The sequence below is a fragment of the Bombus impatiens genome, unplaced genomic scaffold (assembly GCF_000188095.3).
Source record: "Bombus impatiens unplaced genomic scaffold, BIMP_2.2 scf_1159, whole genome shotgun sequence".
NCBI classification, from domain to species: domain Eukaryota; kingdom Metazoa; phylum Arthropoda; class Insecta; order Hymenoptera; family Apidae; genus Bombus; species Bombus impatiens.
In genome coordinates, this window is record NT_177578.1 from 27958 (window position 1) to 55683 (window position 27726).

At 37.0% G+C, this 27726-nt stretch overlaps 1 protein-coding gene and 1 pseudogene across 4 annotated transcripts in view; one reads left to right on the plus strand and one right to left on the minus strand.

Annotated features, from left to right (window-relative positions):
* The window catches only part of LOC100741235 (tyrosine-protein kinase Btk29A-like), a 64318-nt gene that overhangs the window by 3369 nt on the left and 33223 nt on the right, over positions 1 to 27726 (minus strand). For all 4 annotated transcript variants that reach the window (XM_033323723.1, XM_024371168.2, XM_033323724.1 and 1 more), the window contains one exon: positions 27578 to 27726. In XM_033323723.1, coding sequence (XP_033179614.1) covers positions 27578 to 27726 — 149 coding nt within the window. The remainder of the gene's footprint in view (positions 1 to 27577) is intronic.
* On the plus strand, positions 7095 to 8097 carry LOC112213753 (annotated as a pseudogene).

Consider the following 27726-nt stretch of genomic DNA (forward strand, 5'->3'; position numbering starts at 1 on the left):
TAAACAGTCAATAGTAAACAGTAAACAGTAAACAATAAACAATAAACAGTAAACAGTAAACAGTAAACAGTAAACAGTAAACAATAAACTATAAACAATAAACACTAAACAATAAACAGTAAACAATAAACAATAAACAATAAACAACAAACAATAAACAAACACGCTTGTCGAATATGTTTTCTTCGCTGTTGCGCTAGACCCTCTGCACTTCGCCGTTACGCCAGGCCCTTTGCACTTTGCCGTTACGCTAGACCCTTTTCATTTCGCTATTTGAAACGGAATGAATCTTTTGTTCCAAACCAAACGGATTCTTTTCTCTGTTGCCCCTCGCTATCCCCACTACGCACGCGTTTGCTAGACGTCCACGACGGTTGCCACGTATGATTTCTTCCGAATATTCGGCGAAAGGGCCATAGGGATATCGATGGTACATTGTGCATGTCAGCCTTACGCTTAGATGGCATAGCGCTTTGTGTCGCGAGGCGTCGGAAAGTTCCGTCTTCGAGTGTCACTACAGATCTTGCGATCGTAACGAGAATATCTTAAATTTCAGCAAAATATAAATCGTTGTTAATACACGTGATTTCTCGTTTCCATTTAATCCTCGAGTTTTCTCCCGAAATATCGCGTATCGTTTTGTTTATCGAAATAGATAACAAAGGGAAACGGGATATAAAAATTTAGAGACTGCCAACGAGATTAATTGTGGAGATCGTGGATCTGATTGGCAATGAGCATTAAATGAACGCATGGCTGCTAGAGATCTATAGTTCGATTTCCATTTTTAACGAAACAACAACCGAGAGTTTTCAATTTTTTAAATTATTCCTTCGAACGAGAAATGAAAATATACGTCATGATTCTGTCAGAGGAAAAGGGAAACAGAATCGATGATCATTAGCCTCTAACGAGAGAAGACAAAAAAAACCAAATAGCGAAACGCCATTGGTTCACGAGACAGCGTTCGATTTATTCGAGGCGAGCTTTCGCGTCGTGTTGTATTTATTTGGCAAATTATCTATCGCATCCCTTCCCCTATTGTTCCCCGTGGAATATCACCGATGAATTTGATAAAAATCATGCTTGCGCTGTTTTATCTACGAATCTGATTAGCGCACACTGCCCATTCCTCACTTTCGACCACATCGACAAACAACAGCGCCATCAAAGCACCTAGCAACTTCCCATTCGCGGAACTATGTTCCTGGCGAAACTTTTCCTCGCTAGAGAGAAAAAAAAGGATGGACAGAAAAATTTTTCCCCGTTGTCTCACCGTGAAGCTTTCTCACATTTTGTTGGGGTCGCCAGCGGGAGACATCGCGAACTACAGAAATGCATTCGAGAAGTGGAGGCGAGCAACATGGCGATAATTAACAGGAATTGGTCTAACCGCTTCCAGTACGAAAACTGTTCCTTTAGACTTTGAAAATTCCTTCTTATACTTTTGCCAATTGGACTTATACTTTTTGTAGGATAGCCATTGTAAGAGTTAGAAAAAATTGTACTACAATTGGGATTTGTAACATCTTAGAAATTTTTTTCTTTTTTTTTTATTATTTATTTATTTACATTTTACAATTTATCCAGTAGGACATTTGGTAAAATATTATAGCTTAGTGATATAGCAATATAGTGTTACGTTTTGTCTGGCTCGTTTTGGTTGCGTTGCCGTTAATTTTTGAATTTAGATTAAATTGTAGTATTGTCTGTTATTTAATGCGATTTGAAATTAAATTCCACGTTTCGGTTAACCTGCTATGCGCAGGAGTACTGGCACGGGAGAGGATTAAAGTCGGTGAAAATAAATGTTCGCTTAATCCTGCTATATTATTAGACAAATATTCTTCACAAAAAAAAATGTTTATTCGTATTCCAATTGGATATTGACAGAATAGTCGTTGAAATTTCGAATGCTCGGAGTTACGATCGTTCGCAATACGTTTCGCTCTTATTAATTACAAGATTTTAATTTCGATAGATTTTCGATAGTTTACAAATTGATAAATACAAACACGTCGATTAACAAGACTAACAAGAATTGGAAACTAATAAAACAAAGAACTAAAAGCTAAAGAACTAAAGGACTAAAGAACCTAAAAGCTGGGAGCAAAACTAAGAGCTAAAGGAATTAAGAGCTGAAAACTAAGGAACTGAAGAATTAAAAAACAAAGGAATTGAGAAATTAAGAGCTAGAGGAATTAAGAATTAATCGCTATGAACAAGAAATTACTTGCCAGGAAATGGGAACTGATCGCCAAGGACCAAGGAGTTAATCACCAAGGACTGAGAAAACTAATCACCCAAAACTGAGGAATTAACTACTCTAAAACTAAGGAATTATTACCGCTTCTTCTATGCCGCTACGCTTATTTATATTTAGGTCTACCGTGGAGGGGTTGTCATGTGACGGGTTATTCCGTGGGGGTTGTGAGGTTCGAATTTGGTTTATGTACAAATTGTTAAAATTTATTTAAATTTCAAATTGGAACGCTCACTCGCGCTATTGGCAGTTTTAGCCTACGTTACGGCGCGTGCGCAGAGCGGGACGTGACAATAGCATGTGGATGGCTACCTCCAGTGGGATACCATCTTCGAATTTGATTGATTTATTTCTTTAGTGTGGTGAGTGTTTGTATGTTAGGTTACGTCCTTTGTGAGATCTGTTGGGTGCTTCCTTTTTAATCTTCTCTTAGAAATTGGTAATAATATGAACACGAGTGTAAATAGTGGACTGAAAATTATAGTGTTATGAGGTTATGGGGATATAACCTAACAAATACGATGATGGTACCCCGCTGGGGGTAGCCACCCACATGCTATATTAGTATACCGCTATAATTACCAAATGTCCTATTGGACAAATTGTAAAATGTAAATAAATAAATAAATAAAAAAAAAATGAGGTTATGGTTACAGTGGACGCTTATTCGTTCAGAAACATCTGAAGACAGTAAACACATACAGAGGTGTTGGACAGGGTTCTGTATGTATATGTTTGTATAATACGTATATGACATAAAGAGGCATTTCCATTATTTTGTCCAACCTCTGTATATAAATATATTTCATAAGAAATATTATAAAAATAAAAAAGGGAAATTTCTGTGTACATAGAATGTTACGTCGGGCGACCGTCTACCTAGACCAGGCCTAGACGTACCCTCAATAGTCTTAAGGACCCATCATAAATCCCAGTAATTTGCTAGCTAAGGTCCTTCAGACCCAACAAATATCTTTTTTCGGAATCATTTCTAAAGACTATGGTCTACTACTGCTTGACAAGGGAAAGTTAGTTTTTCTCACGTACGATGCTTCCTACTAGCAACTTTCTATCGAGGGCGGCTAGGACCTTCCAAGTCCACCAACCTTCGTTTATCCAATCGGAAGCAATGTATACTGCCCTCACTTTCCTGACCAAAATGTCATGAACAAATCCGATGGTCCCGTGCGCTAGACACATCCATCGCTAGCTTTCCTCCGACACAGCATCGTCACCCAAGCTCGCTGCTCCTACGACCTTAGGAGGGTCAAGTCAACCACTTCTCCTACGACATCAGGAGGGTCGAGTCAGCTACTTCTACAGACGCTGGAAAGGTCAGCGCCTAAGTCTAAGCACGACGCTAGAGGAGTATAATTCGCATCAACTATCCAAGTCAGTTCTCGGGATCACCGAACATTCACTTCTTCCATTAAGCATCCTCTAGTGCTACGTCCACTAACGTACTAAGTTCAATTATAAGAGCCTTGCTCTAGTTTGCATATCTATCTTACCTTCGGGCGACAAATTGTCATCTGGGAATTATATCTACTCAACAGTGTAACTTAAGTGTTGGAAATAAAACTTTATAATTCTGTGAATCACAGTGTTATACTAACTCAATGACCCCTATTATCTTAACGGAAATCAGGGGTTCGATCAACCCGTGGTGTCGATTGCTATAATCGTAACGGGAATTTACGACTCCCGTCGACGTCTCTCCTCGCGATTGCGTCTCCCCGCGATTGGTCGAAAATACATAGAATATTTGATTATGTTTGATATTGAGTTTATGAGAACGTATTCAAAAGTCGGGATTTTGAGAATTTCAATTTAATTATACAGGGTGATTGGTAACTGGTGGTACAAGCGGAAAGGGGGTGATTCTACGCGAAAAAAGGAGTCGAAAATATAGAATAAAAAATTTTCGTTCGAGGCTTTGTTTTCGAGAAAATCGACTTTGAATTTTCGCTCGGTACGTGCGCATTTTATCACGTCTCGTGATTTTTAAATTAAAAAATTAAAAAAATTAAAAAAAATTTTCATTGCATATTTTCGACTTCTTTTTTCTCGTAGAATCACCCCCTCTCTTGTACCACCAGTTACCAACCACCCTGTATATTTCAATGCTTGCAAGTATGTTCCTCGGAACCTAACCCCAAATATAACCTGGATGTTCCGAGTTTTGCGTACATGTTGTCAGTTGTACAGTAGGTTGTATCGTGTTCGAAGACAAGAAAATCCACAGACGAATCTCGTGCGGGGAAAATAAGAGGTCAAGAGGAACGATAGAGCGTGTAACAAGGGGGGGGGGGGCGGGGCTAAGAATTAATTAATCCAAGTAGCTCGTTAAAATGCGATCCGCGGGAAGAAATAGTAATAATTCCGAGGATTACAATTAGATCCCTTGACCTTGTTTCAGATGGGCGAGCAAGTTGTTGCGTGGAAAGCAACGAATATTAAAATCGAACGTTACCACGGTGGATGGGGTTTTGTATTATCGCGGTAGGAAAATCTCATTTTTAGAGATTAAACTGGCGAAACAAATTATTAAGATTGATACAGAATATGCTGTGTTATTTGTAATTAAATAATTGTCTGGAAATGATGCATCAAGTAAATCCAATGCATCAATTAAATCCTCTACTAAAGTAGATAACTGTCATTCTAATAATTTTTACTTTATTTTTTTAAGATAAAAATCAGAATAATGGTAGATGTTTCATATTTTGTTGAGATTAGCTGATAGAGAAACGAGTGGATGAATTTGTAACAGAGAAATATATTGAAATAAGTATAAGTACAAGTATAGTGTATGAGATCAAAATCAAGTAAATTGTTCTAGTTATTTATTAATTTAATGTGTGATATTGTTGAGGTTAAGTGATAGAAAAACGACTGGATGAATTTGTAACAGAGAAATATATTGAAATATGAGTACAGGTATAGTGAGATCAAAATCAAGTAAATTGTTACCATTATCTATTAATTTAATGTGTGATATTGTTGAGGTTAAGTGATAGAAAAACGACTGGATGAATTTGTAACAGAGAAATATATTGAAATAAGTATAAGTACAAGTATAGTGTATGAGATCAAAATCAAGTAAATTGTTCTAGTTATTTATTAATTTAATGTGTGATATTGTTGAGGTTAAGTGATAGAAAAACGACTGGATGAATTTGTAACAGAGAAATATGTTGAAACAACTATAAGTACAGGTATAGTGTATGAAGTCAAAATGAAATACATTGTTGCCATTATTTATTAATTTAATGTGTGATATTGTTGAGGTTAAGTGATAGAAAAACGACTGGATGAATTTGTAACAGAGAAATATATAGAAATATAAGTACAGGTATAGTGAGATCAAAATCAAGTAAATTGTTATCGTTATTTATTAATTTAATGTGTGATATTGTTGAGATTAACTGATAGAAAAACGACTGGATGAATTTGTAACAGAGAAATATATTGAAATAAGTATAAGTACAGGTATAGTGTATGAAGTCAAAATCAAATACATTGTTGCCATTATTTATTAATTTAATGTATGATATTGTTGAGGTTAAATGATAGAGAAACGACTGGATGATATTTTAATAGAAAAATATATAGAAATATAAGTATAGGTATAGTGAGATCAAAATCAAGTAAATTGTTATCTTTATTTATTAATTTAATGTGTGATATTGTTGAGATTAACTGATAGAAAAACGACTGGATGAATTTGTAACAGAGAAATATATTGAAATAAGTATAAGTACAGGTATAGTGTATGAAGTCAAAATCAAATACATTGTTGCCATTATTTATTAATTTAATGTATGATATTGTTGAGGTTAAATGATAGAGAAACGACTGGATGATATTTTAATAGAAAAATATATAGAAATATAAGTATAGGTATAGTGAGATCAAAATCAAGTAAATTGTTATCGTTATTTATTAATTTAATGTGTGATATTGTTGAGGTTAAGTGATAGAGAAACAACTTTTTAGATAGAGCTTTTCTTGAAGTAATTACTTCAACACATTTAATAATGAGATGTCAATATACTTCAAATAATTAGATTTCGCTGGCTGAATATCATAATGATGCAAAACTGTAATGTCATACAAAATTCGTCATATATTGTTCAAAAATTTAAAACTATGTAAAATGTAAAACTAAGGGGAAACATGGAAGAATTAAGCTATGTGACAAAATTCAAGTTCTCAAAATTCTAACCTATACCATTATGATCTTGAGTCTTAACCTAAAAACCAATTACTTGAAAACCCTAAAGACTAAGGAAAAAATTCCCTCTAACTTGAGTCATACTGTGCACTCATTCTACAATTTTTGTATTCTACGTAAAACAATCGAGTTTCGAGCAATTGAACTAAAAGAAAGGAAAAAATACGAGTGCCGAAGAACAAGTAGAATGTGCACGCAACGCTATGAAAGCACTGACCCGCGGACATCTTACAGAGGCCGGAAAAACGTTTCGCATCCGCCCTCGAGAGCACGAAACAAGTGGCCGCTCCTCGGAACACGTGAAAGGCTATTCACGGGCTTTTTGCATGCGGCAACGATCGTCTTTCAGACGATGCAACGTCTCAAACGCACGAGCTCGCGTAAATCGACGCCCTCTATGAAATTGATGTTGCTGGGGTAGAAGAGCCATTCTTATGAATATGATTTACGTAGGTCATTTCGATAATTGAAACTCCTCAAGCGAACTTCCTTTACCTTGAAAATCATTGTGAACACGTAAAATCGTGAGAAGTCTGGTAAAAATAATTCTTATTCTATTGTCCATGAATATTTGAATATACGTTATTACAACACGTTGACTGCCGTGCGTGTTTTCAATGAAATCTCCTTCAGGCCACGAGTACCGCAGAACCAAGCGTACTCTGCTAGATACTCCCACCGATATTTTAGATAACTTAAAATCTCTGCCCTAATTCGTTACAATGTGGAAAAGAAAAATGGAAAACTTATTTCTTAGTGAGTCAAATAACAGTGAAAAAGAAAGCTTTTACGAGGTTAAACACAAATTCGGATGGTAGCGATGAGGAAGAAATCAGATTTCTTAGAAATAGAAATATAAATAGAATTACATCGTCTGATCCTGATTCGGATATTGATAAGTGCAATCGTGGTGATACTGAACGTGATTTTACAAGAATTTGTCATTGAGGAAGAAAGAAGAACCGAGGTACCGAGGAGAGTACAATTCAATTTGGCGAATGGGATGAATTTAATGATCGGCAGAAGTCATTTTCTTTCCCCGAAACAGACGGCCTCATTAGGCAATTACCTGGCGATGTCAATCCATATGATGTGTTTCAGCTGTTCGTCGATGACGAAATAATAAACTTACTTGTATCAGAAAATTGAGACAAGGAAGAATGTAAATATTAGAAGATTTAGAGAATTATTAGCTGCAAAATTATTAGGGTTGTCTGAAAATACAAAAAATCCTTGTCTTCGACGGAGTCAGCATAATATCGCGGTTCGGAAAAATGATTCTGGAAGAAGCATTAGACGCGCATGCAAAATATGTTATGCGGATAAAAGACGTAGAACGGACCGATCAAAGACAGGGAAGAATTTAAAGAAAACAGCAACTTATTGTCCAAACTGTCCCGACCAAACTCAGCTTTGTATAGAATGCTTCAAAATTTTACATTCTAAATAATTTTCTTAATAAACCATTTTCGTATTACTTGTATAACAATTCAATAGTTTTATTACTTCTTGTGGAATATCTTTTCAAATACCTACGACGATCCTTCGCAAGTAGTCAAATAAGAGTCACCCGAATACGGGTGACGCAGCAGCATCAGAAACTTTGCTGTCACCCGTATATGGGTGACACGCCCCTGTCAAAAGCTTTGCTGTCATCCAAATGCGGGTGACGCGGTCTCACCAGGAACTTTCGCTGTCACCCAAATGTGGGTGACATCCGCTACCAGGGGCTTTGCTGTCGTCCGAATGCGGATGGGGCGGCCCTATCAGGAACTTTGCTGTCACCCGAATATGGGTGACACGCCAGCCCCTGCCAAAAGCTTTGCTGTCACCCAAATGCGGGTGACGCGGTCTCACCGGCTTTCGCCGTCACCCAAATGTGGGTGACACCCGCTGGCAGGGGCTTTGCTGTCGTCTGAACGTGGGTGAGGCGACCCTATCAGGAACTTTGTTGTCACCCGAATACAGGTGACACGGCTCTGTAAAAACTTTGCTGTCACCAGAACACGGGTGACGCGGCCCTATCAGAAACTTTGCTATCACCCGAATATGGGTGACGTGGCAGTCAACCTGACAATACATGCAATTGTTCACCAAAGTATTTCAACACTTACAGAAACTTTTTATTACAGAAAGTAATAAAAATTATAAAAGCTGATGAACTTTTCGTAAATCCACCTTTTATAAAAGTCTCAATTTCATTCAATCACTGTTCAATTGTTCACACAAATGATCTAATTCTATAAGTTGATTTAGTCGAATAAATGAAACACAAAGTAAATTTGTAAAAACAATAAGTATATAATAATAAATAATAATAAATAAATAATAATAAATAATAAATAATAATAAATAATAATAAATAATAAATAATAATAAATAATAAATAATAATAATCTTCGCTTTTCCTTGCCTTTCAATTTTATGGATTTGATCAGTGTAACTTGTTATCGTATTTAAGGGGGGGGGTAAGGTTAATTCGTACAAAAAAGGCATGTTTTTGTGAATTTTTTGTGACGACACAGTTAAAAATCTCTTTATTAAAACCAGTAGTACATTAAAGTATGACATTCGAAGAATGTTGTATAAAATTTTCACGGAGAAATATTAAAAAATACGGCAATGGCAGCAATTATTCGGACGTGTCTCGGAAAAAAGTAGAATTGTTCATAACTTAGTGCTGGATCATCTAAAATCAAAAAATCAAAGTTCATTCGTTAGGTAACAGTTTTCCCAAGGTAACACTGGCAGGGTTTTGCGAAATTTCAATTTTTCACTTTTTTGGAACACTTTGAATGGAAAAACGCGGCTTTTTGCGAAAAAATCGGCTAATTTGTTATTGTAAAATAAAAATAATTAACAAATTTGAAAAAACTCTCTAGCGTTACCTCGTAAATTATGTACAGAAATAGTGTTCAAAATTTCAAAAGGCTCGGTGCAGTAGTTTTGAAGTTATGAGGGGCACCGACTTTGAAAACGTGAGTTGTGGGGAAAACTTTGTTGTGGCTTTGAAGTTTTGAACACTAAAAAATCTGGTATAAAACGTTCATAAGCGAATTTTATCGGCTTACCTCACACTAAATCATCAATGCCAGGTCCATAAAGGATGTTGCTATCATCCATGATGTCTAAAGCATCTCTTTTTGCTCCTGTCTACGACCAATCCTACCCTTCTTTAGTTTGTCTTTCAGCTTCCTGCTCTGCTCGGCTTACACGTATGGAGTCAGTTGATCGCGCCCAGTCATCAGCGCTTGATCCACTACTGATTCCCATGTCTTGCATGAAGGTTAGTAAAGCAAAAGAACCTTCGTTGAAAACACTGGCTGCCACATAAGCTGCAGTTTCAACGATGACAGAGGTTTCACTCAAGTGCTTCGGTGAGATTTTCCAAATAAGTTGGTTCAAACTCTCATTGTTGCTCTGCGTGAAGCTTCCGACACATCGCTCCAGGAGAGCATCTTTGCTCAGATCTTCATAGATAGGCATTCAAAACATCCTCGGGAAGAGCACTGTACGTGTGTTTGAACGAATCCAATGCATCAGCAGCTGCAGCTTTTTGCCATTCGCACCAGGAGTCCGCGCCGCTCGGGCATTTTTTATGCTGCGGATTCTCGTCCGTCGAACTGTAGTGAAAGAACGTTGCCCAGATAGCATTCTTCATACTTTCCACGGAATCAGAGTAACGTCTAATAGCCAAACCGTAGTGTACCATCAGTTTATCGATCATTTTAGCCGTAAGCTTCCCTTTAGCAGACAGACTCTTTCTTTCGATCTTCTTTCCAGCCTTAGTTTCAGTATCGACAACGGTATTTTTGACTATTTCACGTAGACGAGTGCCCATTCTTTTTCGAACATGTTCTACACATTCTTTTTTCACTATTGAAAAATCATCGCCATAAGGTTTAGAATTCACCAACTCGGAGTAAGCTTTAGAGTCACCGTCGCCGATATAGTTGCGATATCGTACACCATTCTTTACCGAGCGTTGAAACATGGTTTTTATCGCTTCGACCTCCATACTTCCAGTTGCACCGGTATGATTTGCCCGACACTTTCCAGCACTTACATTACTTACAAGTTTTACATTCATGGCAGTGTGAACTTTTGACGAAAATGTCAAGAACTTTACCTGTAAAGTAACCGATTAACGAGGTGGCGCCGGATAAAGATGAGAAGCTTCTCTTCTTCCATGTTCCGTCGGCCGATACGGTGAGTTCGTCGGTATCTTCAGTCTTTTTCTCTTCGGCTGTTGCTGCTTTTTCTTCTTTTATAGCAGATAAAAAAAGTCGATTCGCTACTTTTCTTACGGTCGAGCACATTTTTTTCACGTAATCATTGTACGTCGGTGTCGATAAAAACCTACTGGACAAATCCATCAAGCCGCAGAACTTTTCACAGCCATCTAATCCAAGGCCTAATATCCTCATCACGAAAACAAACCGATAATTAACTTCGAAAATACCAGAGTTTATTATTGCACTAGACGGAACATTTGCAATCTGTTTACAGCATTCGCACGACACTTTGATGTTAAATCCAAGGGCTTCTTTCTTAGTCGAATGAAAATTTACTTTTCCATCACATTTCACACACTTCACTAGCGTAGCAATTGTTGAAAAGACTAATAAAAAATCAATTATCCTATAATGTTTTTCAAGGTCCTCCGCAACTTGATCTTCAACGGTCACTTTTATTTTTTTAGCCGACGCGCTACTCGTTGAAATGCCTTCGTCTTTACGTTTGTGCGGAGGTACAATTTTTCTAGGTCGATATAATCTCGAACCAGTTGCTTTTCTATCAGCTCTTGTAATTTTTTTAGGCATTTTAGTAATAATTTAATACAAAACTTAATGAAAACAGAGCCAAAATGATGCGAAAATAGGAACGCACGTATACGTCTGCTCGATAGAATATTTACCGCTACACCAAATTTTATACTTTATACTGACAAAATATACAGTACAGGTATAAGGAGGTTTGTACTTAAGTGGAAATTTCTATAGATAGATCTGGAGGGTAAGATTAGGTATTATATAGAGAGTGAAACATCTACCAGGTAACAATAGCACGCTCGGGTCGGGTAGGTATTAAAATCCGACATGTATAAAAATACTCGTAACTTGGTCAATTTTGCTCCAATCGACTTGAAATTTTTACACGATATTCTTAAGATATTATGCATTCAATTAAAAAAATAAAAAAAAAATTTTTAATACCTCACCCCCCTCCCATAAATAGACGTATTACGTTTGTTACGTGAAAAATTTAAGGTGACATTTGGTGTAGCGCGTTAAATAATCACTCGGTGTTCAGGTCACCAATATATTTATTAACAAATGTCTTTTTTTTGATCGCGTCGCGTATCGCTCTCAATCTCGCTGCACGGTTACAACTCGACTTCATCGCTTGCCGGTTCAAACTTAACTGTCGATAGGATTCGATTCTTTTCTTTTTGTCACCCCTCAATATCCCCACTATCCACGCGTTTGTTAGGCGTTGCCACGCACGCTTTCTTCTCGAATACTCGACGAAAGGACCGTTGGGATATTGATGGCTCATTAGGCACGTCGCTTCGGCGATATACATTGTTGCCGAGTGCCACCATACACATAAAAATTTGATTAGTTCCGCAACGAGACCCAACTATCGTGGTTATTGTCGTGAAAGCTTTTTAATCCAAATATTTTCACTGACCTTTATACGTACAAATAATATTGTAAATTTGTATGCTTCCGTTACACGTTGACGAAAATCAGGGAAATCTTTTTTACTGAATTCCTTTCTGCTAATGAACCATGGATTTCTTCTCTAAGTAGATCCACGAGAAGTTGGCATAAATAGAAGCAGATTTTGTTACGGTAGCTCGTATTCATTAAATACTCGCACAACTGCTAAGCAGCTTAAGCTTCGCCGTATATTTTTAACGTGAGAAAGAAAAATTGAACTTACGAGAAACATCGATTCGCTGGCCAAAGGTATTTCCAACAATGGGAATCAGCTTAACGCTCAATAGCTTAACAAAGTAGCGTAATCTGGTCTGAGCATCGAATAAACCAATTGTGTAAACCACTGTCAATTTTTCGCCTGTATGAATCTTGCAAAATGTGGAAAACGAATCGAAATCGACGAAAACTTTTCTAACGATAATAAAACTAATTTAACCATCGATCATTCGATCCGTGCGCCGCGAACAATCGCTTCGACTGTAGAAAAAATCCCGATATTTTCCACTAAATCTGGATGAGAAAAAATAGAGCGCTGAGTTTTACATTGTTACATCGGTTTCATCGAAAGAGAAAAGAACGATGACACCAGAGTGAGCCAAGGGATAATGTTCGTAGTTGATTCGACATGTGGAAGAAAGATGGGAAAAAAGATTGATGGGTCGATCGTTTTTCAAAATGCTATCAACAAAGATATGTGATTTCGTGACGTTAATGTGCTCTGACAATTAACACGCAGAACTTATTGTTTAACAAAACGTCGATAATGATCCATTCACACGTACTTCCCCATCCAATCGTCTTTAATACTTGATCGCTGTTATATCGGCAAATGATCGAATTGAAAGCAGATTATGCGCGAGCGTATTCCACGCGTAATGAACTTCCACGTGAATACTTTCGAAAGCAATGACGCATAGTAGGGAATCAACAGATATTGGGTTGGCAACTAAGTAATTGTGGATTTGGGCAATACCATCTAATGATAAAATCTGCAACCACTTAGCTACCAACCCAATATTAATGTAAAGTATTCAAATGTATCAAAGTAGTGGATAATTTAATTAAAATGCAAATGAAGAAACAATTGAAGGATCTTTAAATTACAATCTTTAACTTTTGAGCAATAGTTTAGTAGAAATAATTGTTAAAAAATAGAAAGAAGCTGGTGGCTATAGTAATCTTATTGGGTTGGCAACTAAGTGATCGCGGATTTTGTCACTAGGTGGCATTGACAAAATCCGCAATCACTTAGTTGCCAACCCAATATATTCATTTTGCCAAAATGGTGAATTTAAGATAATTATAAGATAATTTTGAGATATAGTCGTAATACAAAAGAAAATTCCGAGATCTACAAAATCCAGTTTTTGTATTGTTACTGAACGAAATTAATACTCCAAGGTTCAATAGACAGTTAATAAATAAGAATATACTTTGCTCAAGAATAAGAGTGTCAAAGAAGATTGTGAAAGTAGTTTGAGGTAATTTAAAATTTCTGTTAAAAATACATTAGACTCTGAAAAGTGATTTACCTTTTTATATTTCGATTGTTATTACATTATATTGGGTTGACAACTAAGTGATTGCGGATTTTGTCAATGCCACCTAGTGACAAAATCCGCGATCACTTAGTTGCCAAGCCAATATATTCATTTTGCCAACATGGTGAATTTAATATTTTGAGGTATAGTCGTGATACAAAAGAAAATTCGGAGATCTACAAAATCCAGTTTTTGTATTGTTACTGAACGAAATTAATACTCCAAGGTTCAATAGACAGTTAATAAATAAGAATATACTTTGCGCAAGAGTAAGAGTGTCAAAGAAGATTGTGAAAGTAGTTTGAGGTAATTTAAAATTTCTGTTAAAAATACATTAGACTCTGAAAAGTGATTTACCTTTTTATATTTCGATTGTTATTACATTCGAATTTTCTTTTGTATCACGACTATACCTCAAAATATTAAATTCACCATGTTGGCAAAATGAATATATTGGCTTGGCAACTAAGTGATCGCGGATTTTGTCACTAGGTGGCATTGACAAAATCACTTAAACCCAATAGACTCTCAGCAAGACAAAAACACGATTATTCAAATTTATTTCTTTCCAACTTACAATTTATTATTATCACGAAGAATTGGTAATTGTGGTGTTCGCTGGAAATTACGTTCCAAGTTCACCGACACGAGTCCCTACACAACCTGACACACAGGTGTCTAACTTCCGTCCGTCAGATGCGGACCGGAAATCGCGTGTTTACGAGGAATGCGGCCTAGACACGATTAATCTTTATTAACATGGACCTCGCTCAGCGGAAATTCTCTCCAACGACTGCATGCATATGCATTCGTTCGCAAAAAGACAAAGTGAAAGAGAGGGAGACAGAAGAGGAAAAGACAGAAAGAGAGAAGAGAGAAAAAAGAGGGAATTGCAGTAGTTTAAAGGCGTCGATCGATATCAAAGCCCGGAGCAATTTGTCGGCGGAGACAATATCGATGAGGAACTATTGTACACGACAGCCCCGGAGCCTACGAAAGTGCAAAGTAGTCTAGTTCTGCTTATTCGTCTTTTATCCTGTCCTCCCTCTCTAATTATCCTCGTTTCCGTCTACCTCTGACTTTTTTCTTCTCTCATTCTCTCTCTCTCTCTCTCTCTCTCTCTCTCTAGCTCGCTCTTTTTCTCTTTCTCTTTCGTTCTTCAACCTTCATCCGCTGTCTGGCGGAACGACGGCCGAAATTTCAACGGAAATCTCGTAATTAATCGCCTCATTAGCATGTACGAGTCAGCGAATTTGATTTATATTCCATCGTATAACGTACGTGTTATGGAAAATGTAGCTTTCTGTCAAATAAAACGATCAAATCTTATATTTCTCGCCTCACTGATATTTTACATTTTTCTTTTCTCCACTGTTTGAGAAAAATATTTTCAAACGCGTTTGAACGTTTCTACTGGTTTTTCTGGAGTGAGAAGGCCTCAGTGATTCTATTTGGAAAAAAGCTTCGAGTGCATCTTACCGGCTGCTTCGTTGCACTCGAGGTACAAGCGGATGGTTGTAAGTTGTAGGTTAGATGTTCTTAATGCATGCAGCTTCTTCCTTTAGATTTTATCTCTACGTGTTAAGTAATGGTCGACTTGGTTTCCTGGTGAAACTCATGTTTTTAAATACTCAGAAAGATTTGACTCGTTTGAACGATAAGGTAAATGTAACGCTATCGTCTTTTTGGCTTCTTGCGCTGAAAATTAATGTTGCAATATTTCTCGATATTTTATAATATGTCGTATAATTCATCGCTGATGATTTTCACTTAAACCATAACTTTGGTACGTAGAAAAATAATTCTAAATATATCGTGAGATCTTTTCTGTTCAGAATTACAGCACTCGACGTGTCTCAAAGTGTTGACTTTTTTTATTATAGCCGTACCAATATAATCGAATGACATATGAACCCGATAGTTGGCCAAAAGCTAATACAATGTTTTCAAACATTCACAAACCCACAATTTTTTCCATTAAAGATTTCTTCTTTAATGGAAAGAAAGGAAGCCAATCGAATGTATCCAGACAAATTGACAAATATATTGGCTGGTCCACACGGTCGACGGTAAGGAAGAAAGTCGAAACGAAAAAACCTATGAAATGGCAAGGTGATATTGCATTCCTCTTTCTCATTGGCCTTTTTTTAAAGGAGAGCCATTCGTTCAAGCGTTCAACTTCCACCAGGAAATATCGCAAATCTTTACTTCACTTTTATTATTTTTACTAATACGTCCGATTTCTACGCTTTACGAAACACACGATGCAGAAAATAGGAAACGAGGAAAGTTGTGGATGGTCAAACGAAGTAACAAATTAAACACTACCGTGATCAACGAAAAACTTGCACGTTGAGAAGATTCCCAGATTTTCTAACCTCCAAAAAATGACCGATCTATGGTAAAAGCAAAAACGACACAAGATAGGAATATTCCTGTTGAGGTTAAGGTTGACTGATTGAAGAACGAATGGATGAATTTGTAATAGAAAAGTACATTGGAATAATTAAAGGCATAAGTATAAGCATAAGTTTATGCTGATTCAGATCCTTACTCTCTTAGTGTTACTAGACAATGGAATGATGTGGAGCACGTTCATATATGTAATATCGTGATGGAATATATTTACAATGAATGGATGATACAGGTGTTAATCAGACAGAAAAACGACAGTTGTTCAACATGAACTAATCGCAGCAAACGTTTAATAAACAGCACAACTAAATAATTAATCGACTCGACTTTCATAAACGCAATCAACACTCTCTCGGCAACGCAACTCGCAATCACTGTCGATTCGTCTCTCGTTCCTTAGCAACCACTCGTGGCCAAGATCACGTAGGCCTCCTCTTTCTAAAACTACGCGATCGAAACGAACGCCTCGGCTCTCGCGACATTCCACGTGGTTCACCCGCCAACTTCCAGGCCGGGCCCCTCGCTCGCGATACTATTTATTTTGAAGAAAACTTCGATAGTTATGATATGAAATTATATATCTTAAATTACATGTATTTCTTAATAAAATTTTCATTAATATTTTCATTATTATTGTACATTACTTTATCTTATATATTCTTTTTTATTTCTTTATTGTACTATAGTTTATTCTATTTTGTATTTATTTCATCCATTTTACTTATTATATACGTTACTGTTACTTTCTTCGTTCGCACTGCAATTTAGGAAACGGCTTCCTCGAAAATATTCGGTTGGCAACTAAGTGATTGCGGATTTTGTCATTACCACCTAATGACAAAATCCGCAATCACTTAGTTGCCCAATGTTGAGGTTGAGGTTAACTGATTGAAGAACGCGTGGATGAATTTGTAATAGAAAAGTATACTGAAATAATTAAAGGTATAAGTACAAGTATAATTTATAAGTATAAGTTTATGCTGATTGACATCCTTACTCTCTTAGTGTTACTAGACAATGGAATAATAGGGAGCACGTTTGTATATTTATAGGAAAAGGATATTACCACGAAAGTTAACCTTATAGCCTTGGCTAGAGACTACAGGGAACATAACTAGAAACCTGTTTATTAGTTCCTTTGTTCCTAGACCTTGCAACCCAAAACATAATGCATACTCAGGGGTACAATAATATGCACCGCTCCTTATTTAGAATATTTCTGCGTAATAGCAGTCCTCAGGTCACGAATATACATAAATAAAGATGTAGAGTTTTTCTTGAAGTAGTTACTTCAACAATTCCTATATATCATATTGGCGTGAACGTTATGTAAAAAGTTAGGGAAGATTATTCTTTGCCGAGATATAGAAATAAGCAATTCTTTAAAAATTGATATCACGACAGGAACGTTTTTGAGGCAAACATACAGGGAGCATACATACTTTAAACTGAAAACAAAATACAGGTTCGCGAAAATCTACTCGAATATGAAAAGAAGAGCAGAAAGGAAGAGAGAAACGCAAAGGTAGGAATTTCTGTTTCCCGCAGTCGGATGAGAAGAGTCACTGTCAGAAATTTCAGACAGCAAAGCGAATTTTAATGGCGAAATATCCGCATAAAACGAAAATTTGCGGTGACCAAGCCCTCGAAGTTGATGCATCACTGCGAAAGACGAAATAAGTTTCACGAATATGGAAAAAAAATGCCGGAGTCGATTTCCCGTGGCGTCCTCGTGAATAATAACGAGCTCTCCGTGCGACGAGATTCTTCGAAAACTCGTTAAAAGTTCGGCCATCCTGGTGACAAATCAATCAACTCGGGAATCCAGATACGCTGCCGATATCCTGCATCGATTCTTATGATTTCTGGCCCGGTTTTCGCCTATGAATCACTTTCCATCGACGAAAAACCGATACCTGGCTAAGTTTCTCGTTGGGTTTCGCGTCGATGGTCATATTTTCGCCGGGGAAATTGCACGAAATCGACGGGGCGAAGCTTGCGCAGCGAAGTTTCAAGCTAAATCAAAGATGAACGAGGGAGTAAGAGACGCTTTGATGCGAATCCAAACGATATTTGATGTAAATTGGTGTAAACTGCGCGAGAGAGATTCTTTGATCTTCGCAATTGCGAAACAATTAAGAGCTGGCATGCCGCGAGCAATTCGAGTAGTTTCTTGCGAGCCTCTGATGCAAAGTGAACCAGGCTTTTCTTTGTTATTAGATTTAAGCCACATTTAACCGACGTTTCAGTTCGAAATCACATTCTCACACAAGAATATTATTAACCACATGTATTATATCTACGAATTATATTATACAAATGAGGTAACATTGGGTGTAGCGCGTTAAATAATCACTCGGTGTTTAGGTCAAAAATATGTTTATTAACAAGCGTCTTCTTTTGATCGCGTCGCGTATCGCTCTCGGTTTCGCTAGTCAATCTCACTGCCCGGTTACGACTCGACCTTATCGCTTCCTAGTTCGAACCGAACTGTCGATCGGAATCGATTCTTTTCTTTTCGTCGCCCCTCAATATCCCCACTATCCACACGTTTGTTTGGCGTCCGCGAACGTTGCCACGCACGCCTTTTTTCTCGAACACTCGACGGAAGGACCGTTGGGATATTGATGGCTCATTAGGCACTTCGCTTCGGCGGTATACATCGTTGCCGAGTGCCGCTACACAAATATTGTCTATTTATATCTGTGTTTATATATCTGTATTATGCAAAGATTGGAAATTTCCTGGTAATTTCAACGAGCCGCGAAATTTTCTACAGATATTAACGTGCATTAAACATAGAAAACTTCGTTTAAATGAACGTAACTATTGGGTTAGCAACTAAGTAATTGCGGATTTTGTCAGTAGGTGGCCTTAGCACATTCTTTTGTTTTGTCAACGTGTTCAAAGCACCTAACCCATATTGTTTTCATGTTGCTTGGACTTCCACCTTTAATTTAGTAAAACAATTGTATCGATTAGTTATTTAGCTCATTTTTATTCCAATTTAAAAATGGAAGAACAACACGCACATTTCAGACATATTTTATTGTATTATTTCCGAAAAGGCAAGAACGCATCGCAAGCACACAGGTTATGTGCAGTATATGGGAATGAAGCCTTGAAAGAGAGGCAGTGTGAAAATTGGTTGGCAAATTTCATTCTGCTGATTTTTCACTGAAAAATGCTCAACGATCTGGCTGTCCAGTTGAAGTTGACGAGGCCCATACCAAGGCCATTATCGATTCAGATCGTCATAGCACAACGAGTGAGATTGCAGAGAAGCTCAATGTATCGCGTACATGCATTAAAAAAAAATTAAAACAGCTTGACTTTGTCAAGAAACTCGATTTATAGCCCCCTCATCAGCTTCAGGAAATTCATTGGACGCAACGCATTAGCATCTGCGATTCGCTTCTGAAACGCAACGAAATTGATCCATTTCTGAAACGACTGATTACCGGCCATCAAAAGTGGATAGTTTATAACAACGTTAATCGGAAAAGATCGTGGGTGATGCAAGATGAACCAGCCCAGACGACACCAAAATCTGAGATTCGCCAAAAAAGGATTATGCTGTCAGTTTGGTGGGATTATAAAGGAATTCTGTACTTTGAACTTTTACCAAGAAACCAAACGATTAATTCAAACGTGTACGTTCAACGATTCGCCAAACTGAGCGATGCAGTTCAAGAAAAGCGGCCAGAATTGGCGAAACGTAAGAGTGTTGTTTTCCAGCATGATAATGCAAAGCCCTACACATCTTTGTTCACTCGCCAAAAATTATTGGAACTAGGTTAGGATGTGTTGTCACATCCGCCATATAGCCCTGACCTTGTGCCTTCAGATTACCATTTATTTCGTTCCACGCAGAATTCCTTAAATGGTAAAATTTTTAATGACGCTGATGATATAAAGTCACATTTAATTCAGTTTTTTGCTGGCAAAAATCAGAAGTTTTATGAACATGGAATTGTGACACTACCTGAAAGATGGCAAAAAGTGATCGACAAAAACGGACAATATCTAATTGTATAAAGTTATATTTCTAAGCAAAAATTTTGAATTTTCCTTTTTGTTTAAAATACGCAATCACTTTCCACGAACAAAAAGGCTTTTGTTTTGGTATTAGATTTACAAGATTCTCGGCCATACACAGAAACTATTACAGATATCTTTCCATTAATGTATATGAAATCTTCTTGCTGAAATGAACGCTTTAAATTTTAGATAAAAGTTTTAAACGAAGAATGAACACTAAAGGTTCTTACTGACAATTTACTGATCGTTAAAGAAAATGAAGCTTTAGTTCCTTAAAGAATATAAATATAAAAGATTCCAGTCATTTTCGATCGCAACTTTTCTATCGTTAAAAGACTTCTCGAGTTCGGGCAAGACATAAAAGAATCGTTAAAGACACGCTTCATTTCCCATTTCAATATTATACTAAAAATTTGAAAACTATTATAACTCCTGTTTGTTGAAACGCGAACGAAATTGAGATATGAAAATTTGAGAAACGCAGCATGGTTAACCAGAGACAGTTCAAACAAAGAATAATCATTAACTTTAGAATAGCTTCATCGGTTCTACATCTTCTTATCTCAGCTGAACTAAGGAAAGTCACTTCTATGTACATTCCACAAAGAGAGAGTATCTTATTCTCAAGATTTGATTTCCTTGGGGATGTTACGTTAAGCAGACAGTTTTCAGTCGTTCCAACGAATATTACACAAAGGTACCGTTTCCATTTTCGTTAAGGAAATCATTTATTGGCTTAAAGAATAGCTGAATTCCGAGCTGAAGATAGTTAAATCGCAAACCGAATACGTCTTCGAAGCTTATGAATATGTGGCGGCATCCGACGGCTTCGCGACACAAAGCGCTATGCCCAATGTACCATAGATATCTCTACGGTCCTTTCGCCGAATATTCGGAAGAATGCATACGCGGCAATCGTCGTGGACATCTAACAAACGCGTGCGTAGTGGGGATATCGAGGGACAACAAAGAGAAGAATCCGTTTGGTTTGGAACAAAAGATTCATTCCGTTCCAAATAGCGAAATGAGAAGGGTCTAGCGTAACGGCGAAGTGCGAAGGGTCTAGCGTAACGGCGAAGTGCGAAGGGTTTAGCGTAACGGCGAAATGCGAAGGGTCTAGCGTAACGGCAAAGTGCGAAGGGTCTACTAGCGTAACAGCAAAGCAAACACATTCGGGAAGCTTGATTGTTGATCGTTGATTGTTGACTGTTAATTGTTAAATAAACTTTTTGTTGAATACCGAGAGTACTTCTTGGGCACTTACAACCAACACCACCTCAAATGGAGCATCGAGTGTCATGTATCATGAACACATGCTGAGAACTTATCGTGCTTTGTATTATTTGTGCTTTGTAGCGTAATTTTGGCGGAAACTTTAAACGAAATCATCTTTACAGGGGATAAAATGTATCATATTTTATATAAACCTTTTTTGTTGAAACGAATACTACAAAATGATTTGAAGAATTAGAAGAGAATTGCCTTTATTTGGATTGTTTGATAAAAATTAAAAAGAGATAAATTGGGTTGATTAATTGATATTCACATTAACAAATTATTAAGTGACAAACGAATTGTCAGGCGATCAATTTTCTGAGCCACTGTAAGTCCTCTGAAAAGCATGTGATGGGTCAAGTCAGGTAATATTCAATTTAATTAATTAGCCTGCCTAACTGACGTTATTAATACTTTTCTATATGCAAGATTGCAAAAGGGCCAAAATAGTTTTCACGTGGGACTAATTAATGACATTATTGAACTTTAAAATTACTTTTTTATAAAAGATAGGAAACGCTATTCATATATCATACACAATTTATTTCAAAAAATTAGTATGTATTGAATATTCTGCTAAACATTACTTTGTGTATATACTCTGGAAGAAAAATATAATGATCGTTTTTGCTACAAGCCTTGCAATTTTCTCTCATCTATGGAAGAGTTTATATACTGTACGTAACTCGATATTAAAGTAAAATAGGTTTCGTTGCGAGAATAAAAAATACGTGTCGCGTATTGGACACAGGTGTCATTATCATTGTTTTTTATTTTTTCAGCAAGTTATACGGGACTTTGTAGAGTATAGATCACTGCCACCAACTCGTTTCAACGCTGGTGCGCGATGCTATGAAAAAATAGAGGAGCGAGAAACTACCTGAAGCCCCAGAGCTCACAAAGGGTACGTATGAAGTGGTATGCATCGATTTTGATGAAACTCCATAGGCCAGTGAAGAAGTGAGAAATATTTGCTCACGTGCAGTCGTTTCTGAAACTTCACCATTTATTTTATCCAGAATATTTTAAGCCGTGATATTCTACTATCAAAGTAACTTTTTTTTATCAGTCCTATCTTTCCAGAATCTTGTTATATTATACTGAGAAGTATGATGTAAGTCTGTCTACTGCTATTTCTTATAGAATAATCTTCTGTATATTTATTGCTATACAAATTTCATTAGATATATTTGTTTAGGTTGTGAAGACTTACCTGACAGAGAATAAAATTACAAATCTAATTAGATAATCAAAGAAAACGACAACCGTGATATTTTATTATAAAAGAAACATTTTTTATCAGACCTATCATTCCAAAATCATGTTAAACTATACTGAGAAGTATGATGTAGGTCTGTCTACTGCTATTTCTTATAGAATAATCTTCTGTATATTTATTGCTATACAAATTTCATTAGATATATTTGTTTAGGTTGTGAAGACGTATCTGACAGAGAATAAAATTATACATCTAATTAGATAATTGAAGAAAATGACAACTTTCTTGCTTAGGTATCTCATAAAATATTGGGTAGCAATTAAATGATTGTGGATTTTGTCAATACCACCCAATGAATATCAAACAAAATTTTGATATTAGGTGGTACTGACAAAATCCGCAATCACGTAGTTTCCAACCCAATACAATGATATTGTGCTTCCTAAAAACTTTTTACGTTATACTTGCAAGATGATATCAGCATTGCGATGGCTGCAACACGATAAGTTGTTACGATAGCTCGTCGCTGCAATTGCAGATTATTCCACTTAGAAGTGACGCAATTTAGAAATTGTACTAAAGTACTTTGGAATCAATTTCGTCCAAGTCATCGCTTCTCTCCAATTTCTGTCTGAGTTGTACGGTAGAACTTGTGGCCACACAATGAAAATCTGTTGCAAACTATTATACGAACAACTGTGCTGGACACTCAGAGTCACATGCAAGATCATCTGATATTATCTCGATGGAACTTAGGGAGATCTTATTGCTAGTGGTTGCACATCTTCGTGGGTATAATGGAGAATTCAATCCATCACTGTCATACCGCTACCCTGAGAAATTACCCCACAGATATAACCAAGCCTTTCTCTACTCTGAGATACTGTGATTTATTTGAAAAGAAATTCCATTAAACCACAAAAAATGCACGAGAATTAAAAGTTGATGTTTCTATCAAGTTCTATCAAGTTTGTTGGAAATATTGGAAATTAAAATTAATCGTAAAATCGTAGAAAAATTAATCTTTCGTGAGAATGAAAATCGCTTAATGAAAATTGACTTTTCCTCGTCTCTCGATATTCTGTTCAGACAAAACATAAATTTATTCGCTTAGAGAAGACAGTTTTCTTCTACGGTAATCCGAAGATGTCTATTATCTCTGCTTGAAAGAGTTGGAAAAAATTGTTGAAACATATAGAAATTAGACGATGTTCTAATTTTTCCTTTGAACGTGATTTTTACTATTATGTGAAATTCGAAAATGATAAAACAGCTTTTAAGGATAATTAAATTCATTATTTCAGTGAGATAATAAATTATTTCTCTACGAATGTTATTTAATTATTGAAGCGTTTCTGTGAATTTTCCATCAGAGGAGAGCATGTCAAAATAACATGAAAAAATTAACGCTCTGCAAACATCGTTCGTATGTCCCTCGTCTGCATTAGTTACTACCAACCACTTGACCGACATATCACTGCTAATTTTTCCCAGCTATGGTACGCCAAGTGACTAATTGGGACGTTTATTTTTTTTTTTATTATTTTATTTTATCGTCAGTTAGCTGTTACCGACCGCATTGTACTGATCCGCAAAAACTTTATTCCGTACTGCTTCTACACACGCGAAACGGCCAATTTTCACATACGATTTTCATAGTACGATGATGCTTGCCAAAGACGTGCACGAAATATAGGGGAAATATGGGGTATTGGCAACTAAGTGATTGCTGATTTTGTCACTAGGTGGCAATGACAATCCAATATTAAACGTTTGTCGAGATGTCACGTAAAATAAAAAAAAGGAAATCTCAGATGAAAAGAAAAATAAAATATAAAAAAGTAAAAAGAGAATTTATTTTTGAACACTTGGTTTACACTAATTACGATTTGGTTCTGAACTCCAGCCGTGACTTTCCAAGACTGAAGCTCTTACAATTTGACTTTCGATTGGGCTTCAACTAAATTAAACGCAACGAATACGATTTTCTTTATCATTAAAGTTGACTTCTATTAGCATCCTCTACATATGTAAATTAATTCGATGAGAGCCACGTTAATGATTGCATCGCTGTTGCAAAATGATCCATAATCAATGCGTAATTGGAGAAGCAGCGATCGTAGCCGCATTTATTGTACTTCACCGAAACAAGCCGGACGTCGAGTTATCGACAGTATCTCGATATAGTACAAATGCACGGTAAATCTGTGTGAAGAGGTCCGATAATGATGTCATTTATACGAAACTTATCGACGTATCCGCTACTGCAATTGATGATTCCAAAATTACGTTTTATACTGTACACAGTCGCATCAGGTTACGAAATACAACTGAAATATTACGAAGCATTGATTATGAATTTATTGCAATATTTCTGCAACTTCAAACAACATTATCATTTGTAACAAATCGGACGCACAAGACACTCTGCGCGCAGACACGTTCTCCAACAGATGCCTAATCGTTTCCACGAGTTAAAAAACCGAAAGGACCAATTTAATGCAAACAAAACGGCACATACTACCGAACTAATTTGATCATGCGAAAAACGATTAACACTTTGACTGCCACACCGAAATCACATGTTTCGTTCAAAACGCCACGAGAGTATTTTTATCATCCCAAGCATATAATGATAAAATAATAATAAAGTGATGAACCTGTCGATGTATTCGGTTTGAATCCTCATATGATACTGACTGCCCTTCGATTGTTTCCTTTGTCTTCTCTTGGAGACGACCCCCACCACGCGCGAGGCTCGCAACCGTTCGCGCCTATGATCACGTACGCCACTTTTTTGCGTAGGTAAAATAACGAACTGGAGACGAATAGATGTTTTTAAGAACTCGCTGCTTGACGACAACTATGCGATTATCGCTATATTGTGTATATCTCGCCGGTCATGTAAGACGATCTGTCCGCGACACCGTAGTACCAAGGGAGATGGTTAGAAACACGGCCTATAGTAAACCTCGGGGCGTAGCACAAATTATGGCATATTCTACCACATAGAAGAACTCCCAAGTGATATATAAAATTAGCTTCAGAGTTACTGTTAAATATATCAATTTCAAACGCGATGATATTCTATAAACAAGCAAGAAGAACAAAAATCAAGGTATCAGATTTTAGAATGGCACTCGCGATGCACCTTACACAGTGCCATTCACCAGAGCCGCGAAATATACTTATTCGACAAAGATTGCGACTCGAAACACAGAAGAAAAAGGGGCAAGCGTACCTGGCACGAAATTTTGCAGAGAGTGGTATAAAAAAATGTTAAACAGTTAGGATCAAAAGTTGCTAAGAATCGGACCAAAAAGGTGACCACCTATCGTCCAAATTGTATTGATGAGCCACATGTAGGTTTAAAGTGTTTCAACACTGCACTGTTAGATGCAACATTTGTTTTCATTTTTTTTATTGATGTTCTAATAAAAATGTTTAATCGTTTAATGGGGAACTTTTTATTTCAAAGTATCTTCTATTTATCGATTATATTCAAAATGCCCTAACTGTCAATTTTCATTCAATTTTGGTCACCAATGACCAAAGTGTTAAACGTACAAAATGGCGTGGATGACTTTCACGACTATAGGCAATTTAAATCAAACCTTATCTGCTAAAGAATGAAATTGAAACGATAATTACCAGGTTATCGCGATGAAGTACACAGGTGTCAACAGTTGGGAGCGTAAAACCGAAAGGTAAAAAGAGGCACAGGTCAGAAAGAGAAGAAAATTTTTCCCTTGGTGATGTATCTATTTCACGAAGAAGAGCAGCGGCAGCAATTTAAAGGTGCCTTTAATGAACGCTCGCTTAAAGAACAGTGGCCTGGAGGAACGAGCGTAAGCCCCACTGAACGAAACTGCTTCAGATTTACGGCTGCAAATGAATTACAATGCTTAACGACGTCCCTCCGCGGGGCAGACCTATTAAGAAAAACCGAGCATCCTCAGACTAGTATCTGGGACACGCGCTTATTATCGCCAGACAACAAGCGTAAAGAAAACTCGCCGACTTACGACTTCAATTTCCAGTTTCCCTAAATATATTTTAAATAATGGCCCGTTATTGTATCCCGCGAATCGTGACTCGTATAGAAACAGGATGCTCTAACGAGATACGCGAAGCCAAAGCTAATTGCAGTAACCGGGGCCGATTAAAATATACTAACGACGATTGAAGTAGCCTGGTGAAAAACGTACGAGTTGTTATCGCGAGAATAAAGAACGGTATTGCGCGAGAAACGGACAAAGCATATGGAGGAGCGCGTGGGATTTCTACATTATCGAGGTGACAGTAACGAGCTTCATAATTCACCAGCTGCAACGGTAAATGATGACAAACGAAAATATTTTTTTCATAGAGAAAAGCGTAACGTTAATTAATTTTACCACGTATTTATTACTGTATTTTTATCGTTTATTCTTAACATTCAATGGTTACCATTTTGATCAATATAAAAGCAAAAGAAATTATAAAATGCTAGAAGTTATTTGTGCAATTTGTAGGTTATATATTTTCTACACTTTTATCGTGTGCCATTTTGCAATTCTACAATTGGTTAACTCTCACGGAGCTGACGAAGTAAAAACTTGCAATTTATTCGTCGCAACTTTAATTTCACCATCTATGACACAAACCAAAATCTTCGTGCAACTTACAACTATTGGATTGACAACTAAGTGATTGCGGATTTTGTCAACAGATGGTACTGACACCACAGAGAGCAACATCTTACGTGTTTGCTCGCGTTTGAAAGATAGGAAGCAAAAAGAAATTTGAAAAAGACCGGGCAAGAAGGTAAGAAGAGATAAGAAGAGAAGATGCAAGGAGGAAAATAAAGAGCGAACTCACCAGCACGGATGGCACGGATCCACTCGGCGCGGTCCTGCTCGCGGGCTGCGAGAAGGTACAGCGTGTACTCTTGGCCGGCTTCCCGATAGCCCACCTGGAAGGGTAGCCCAGGTGGTATTCCACCCCCGCCGCCGCCTGTTCCTGCCTCG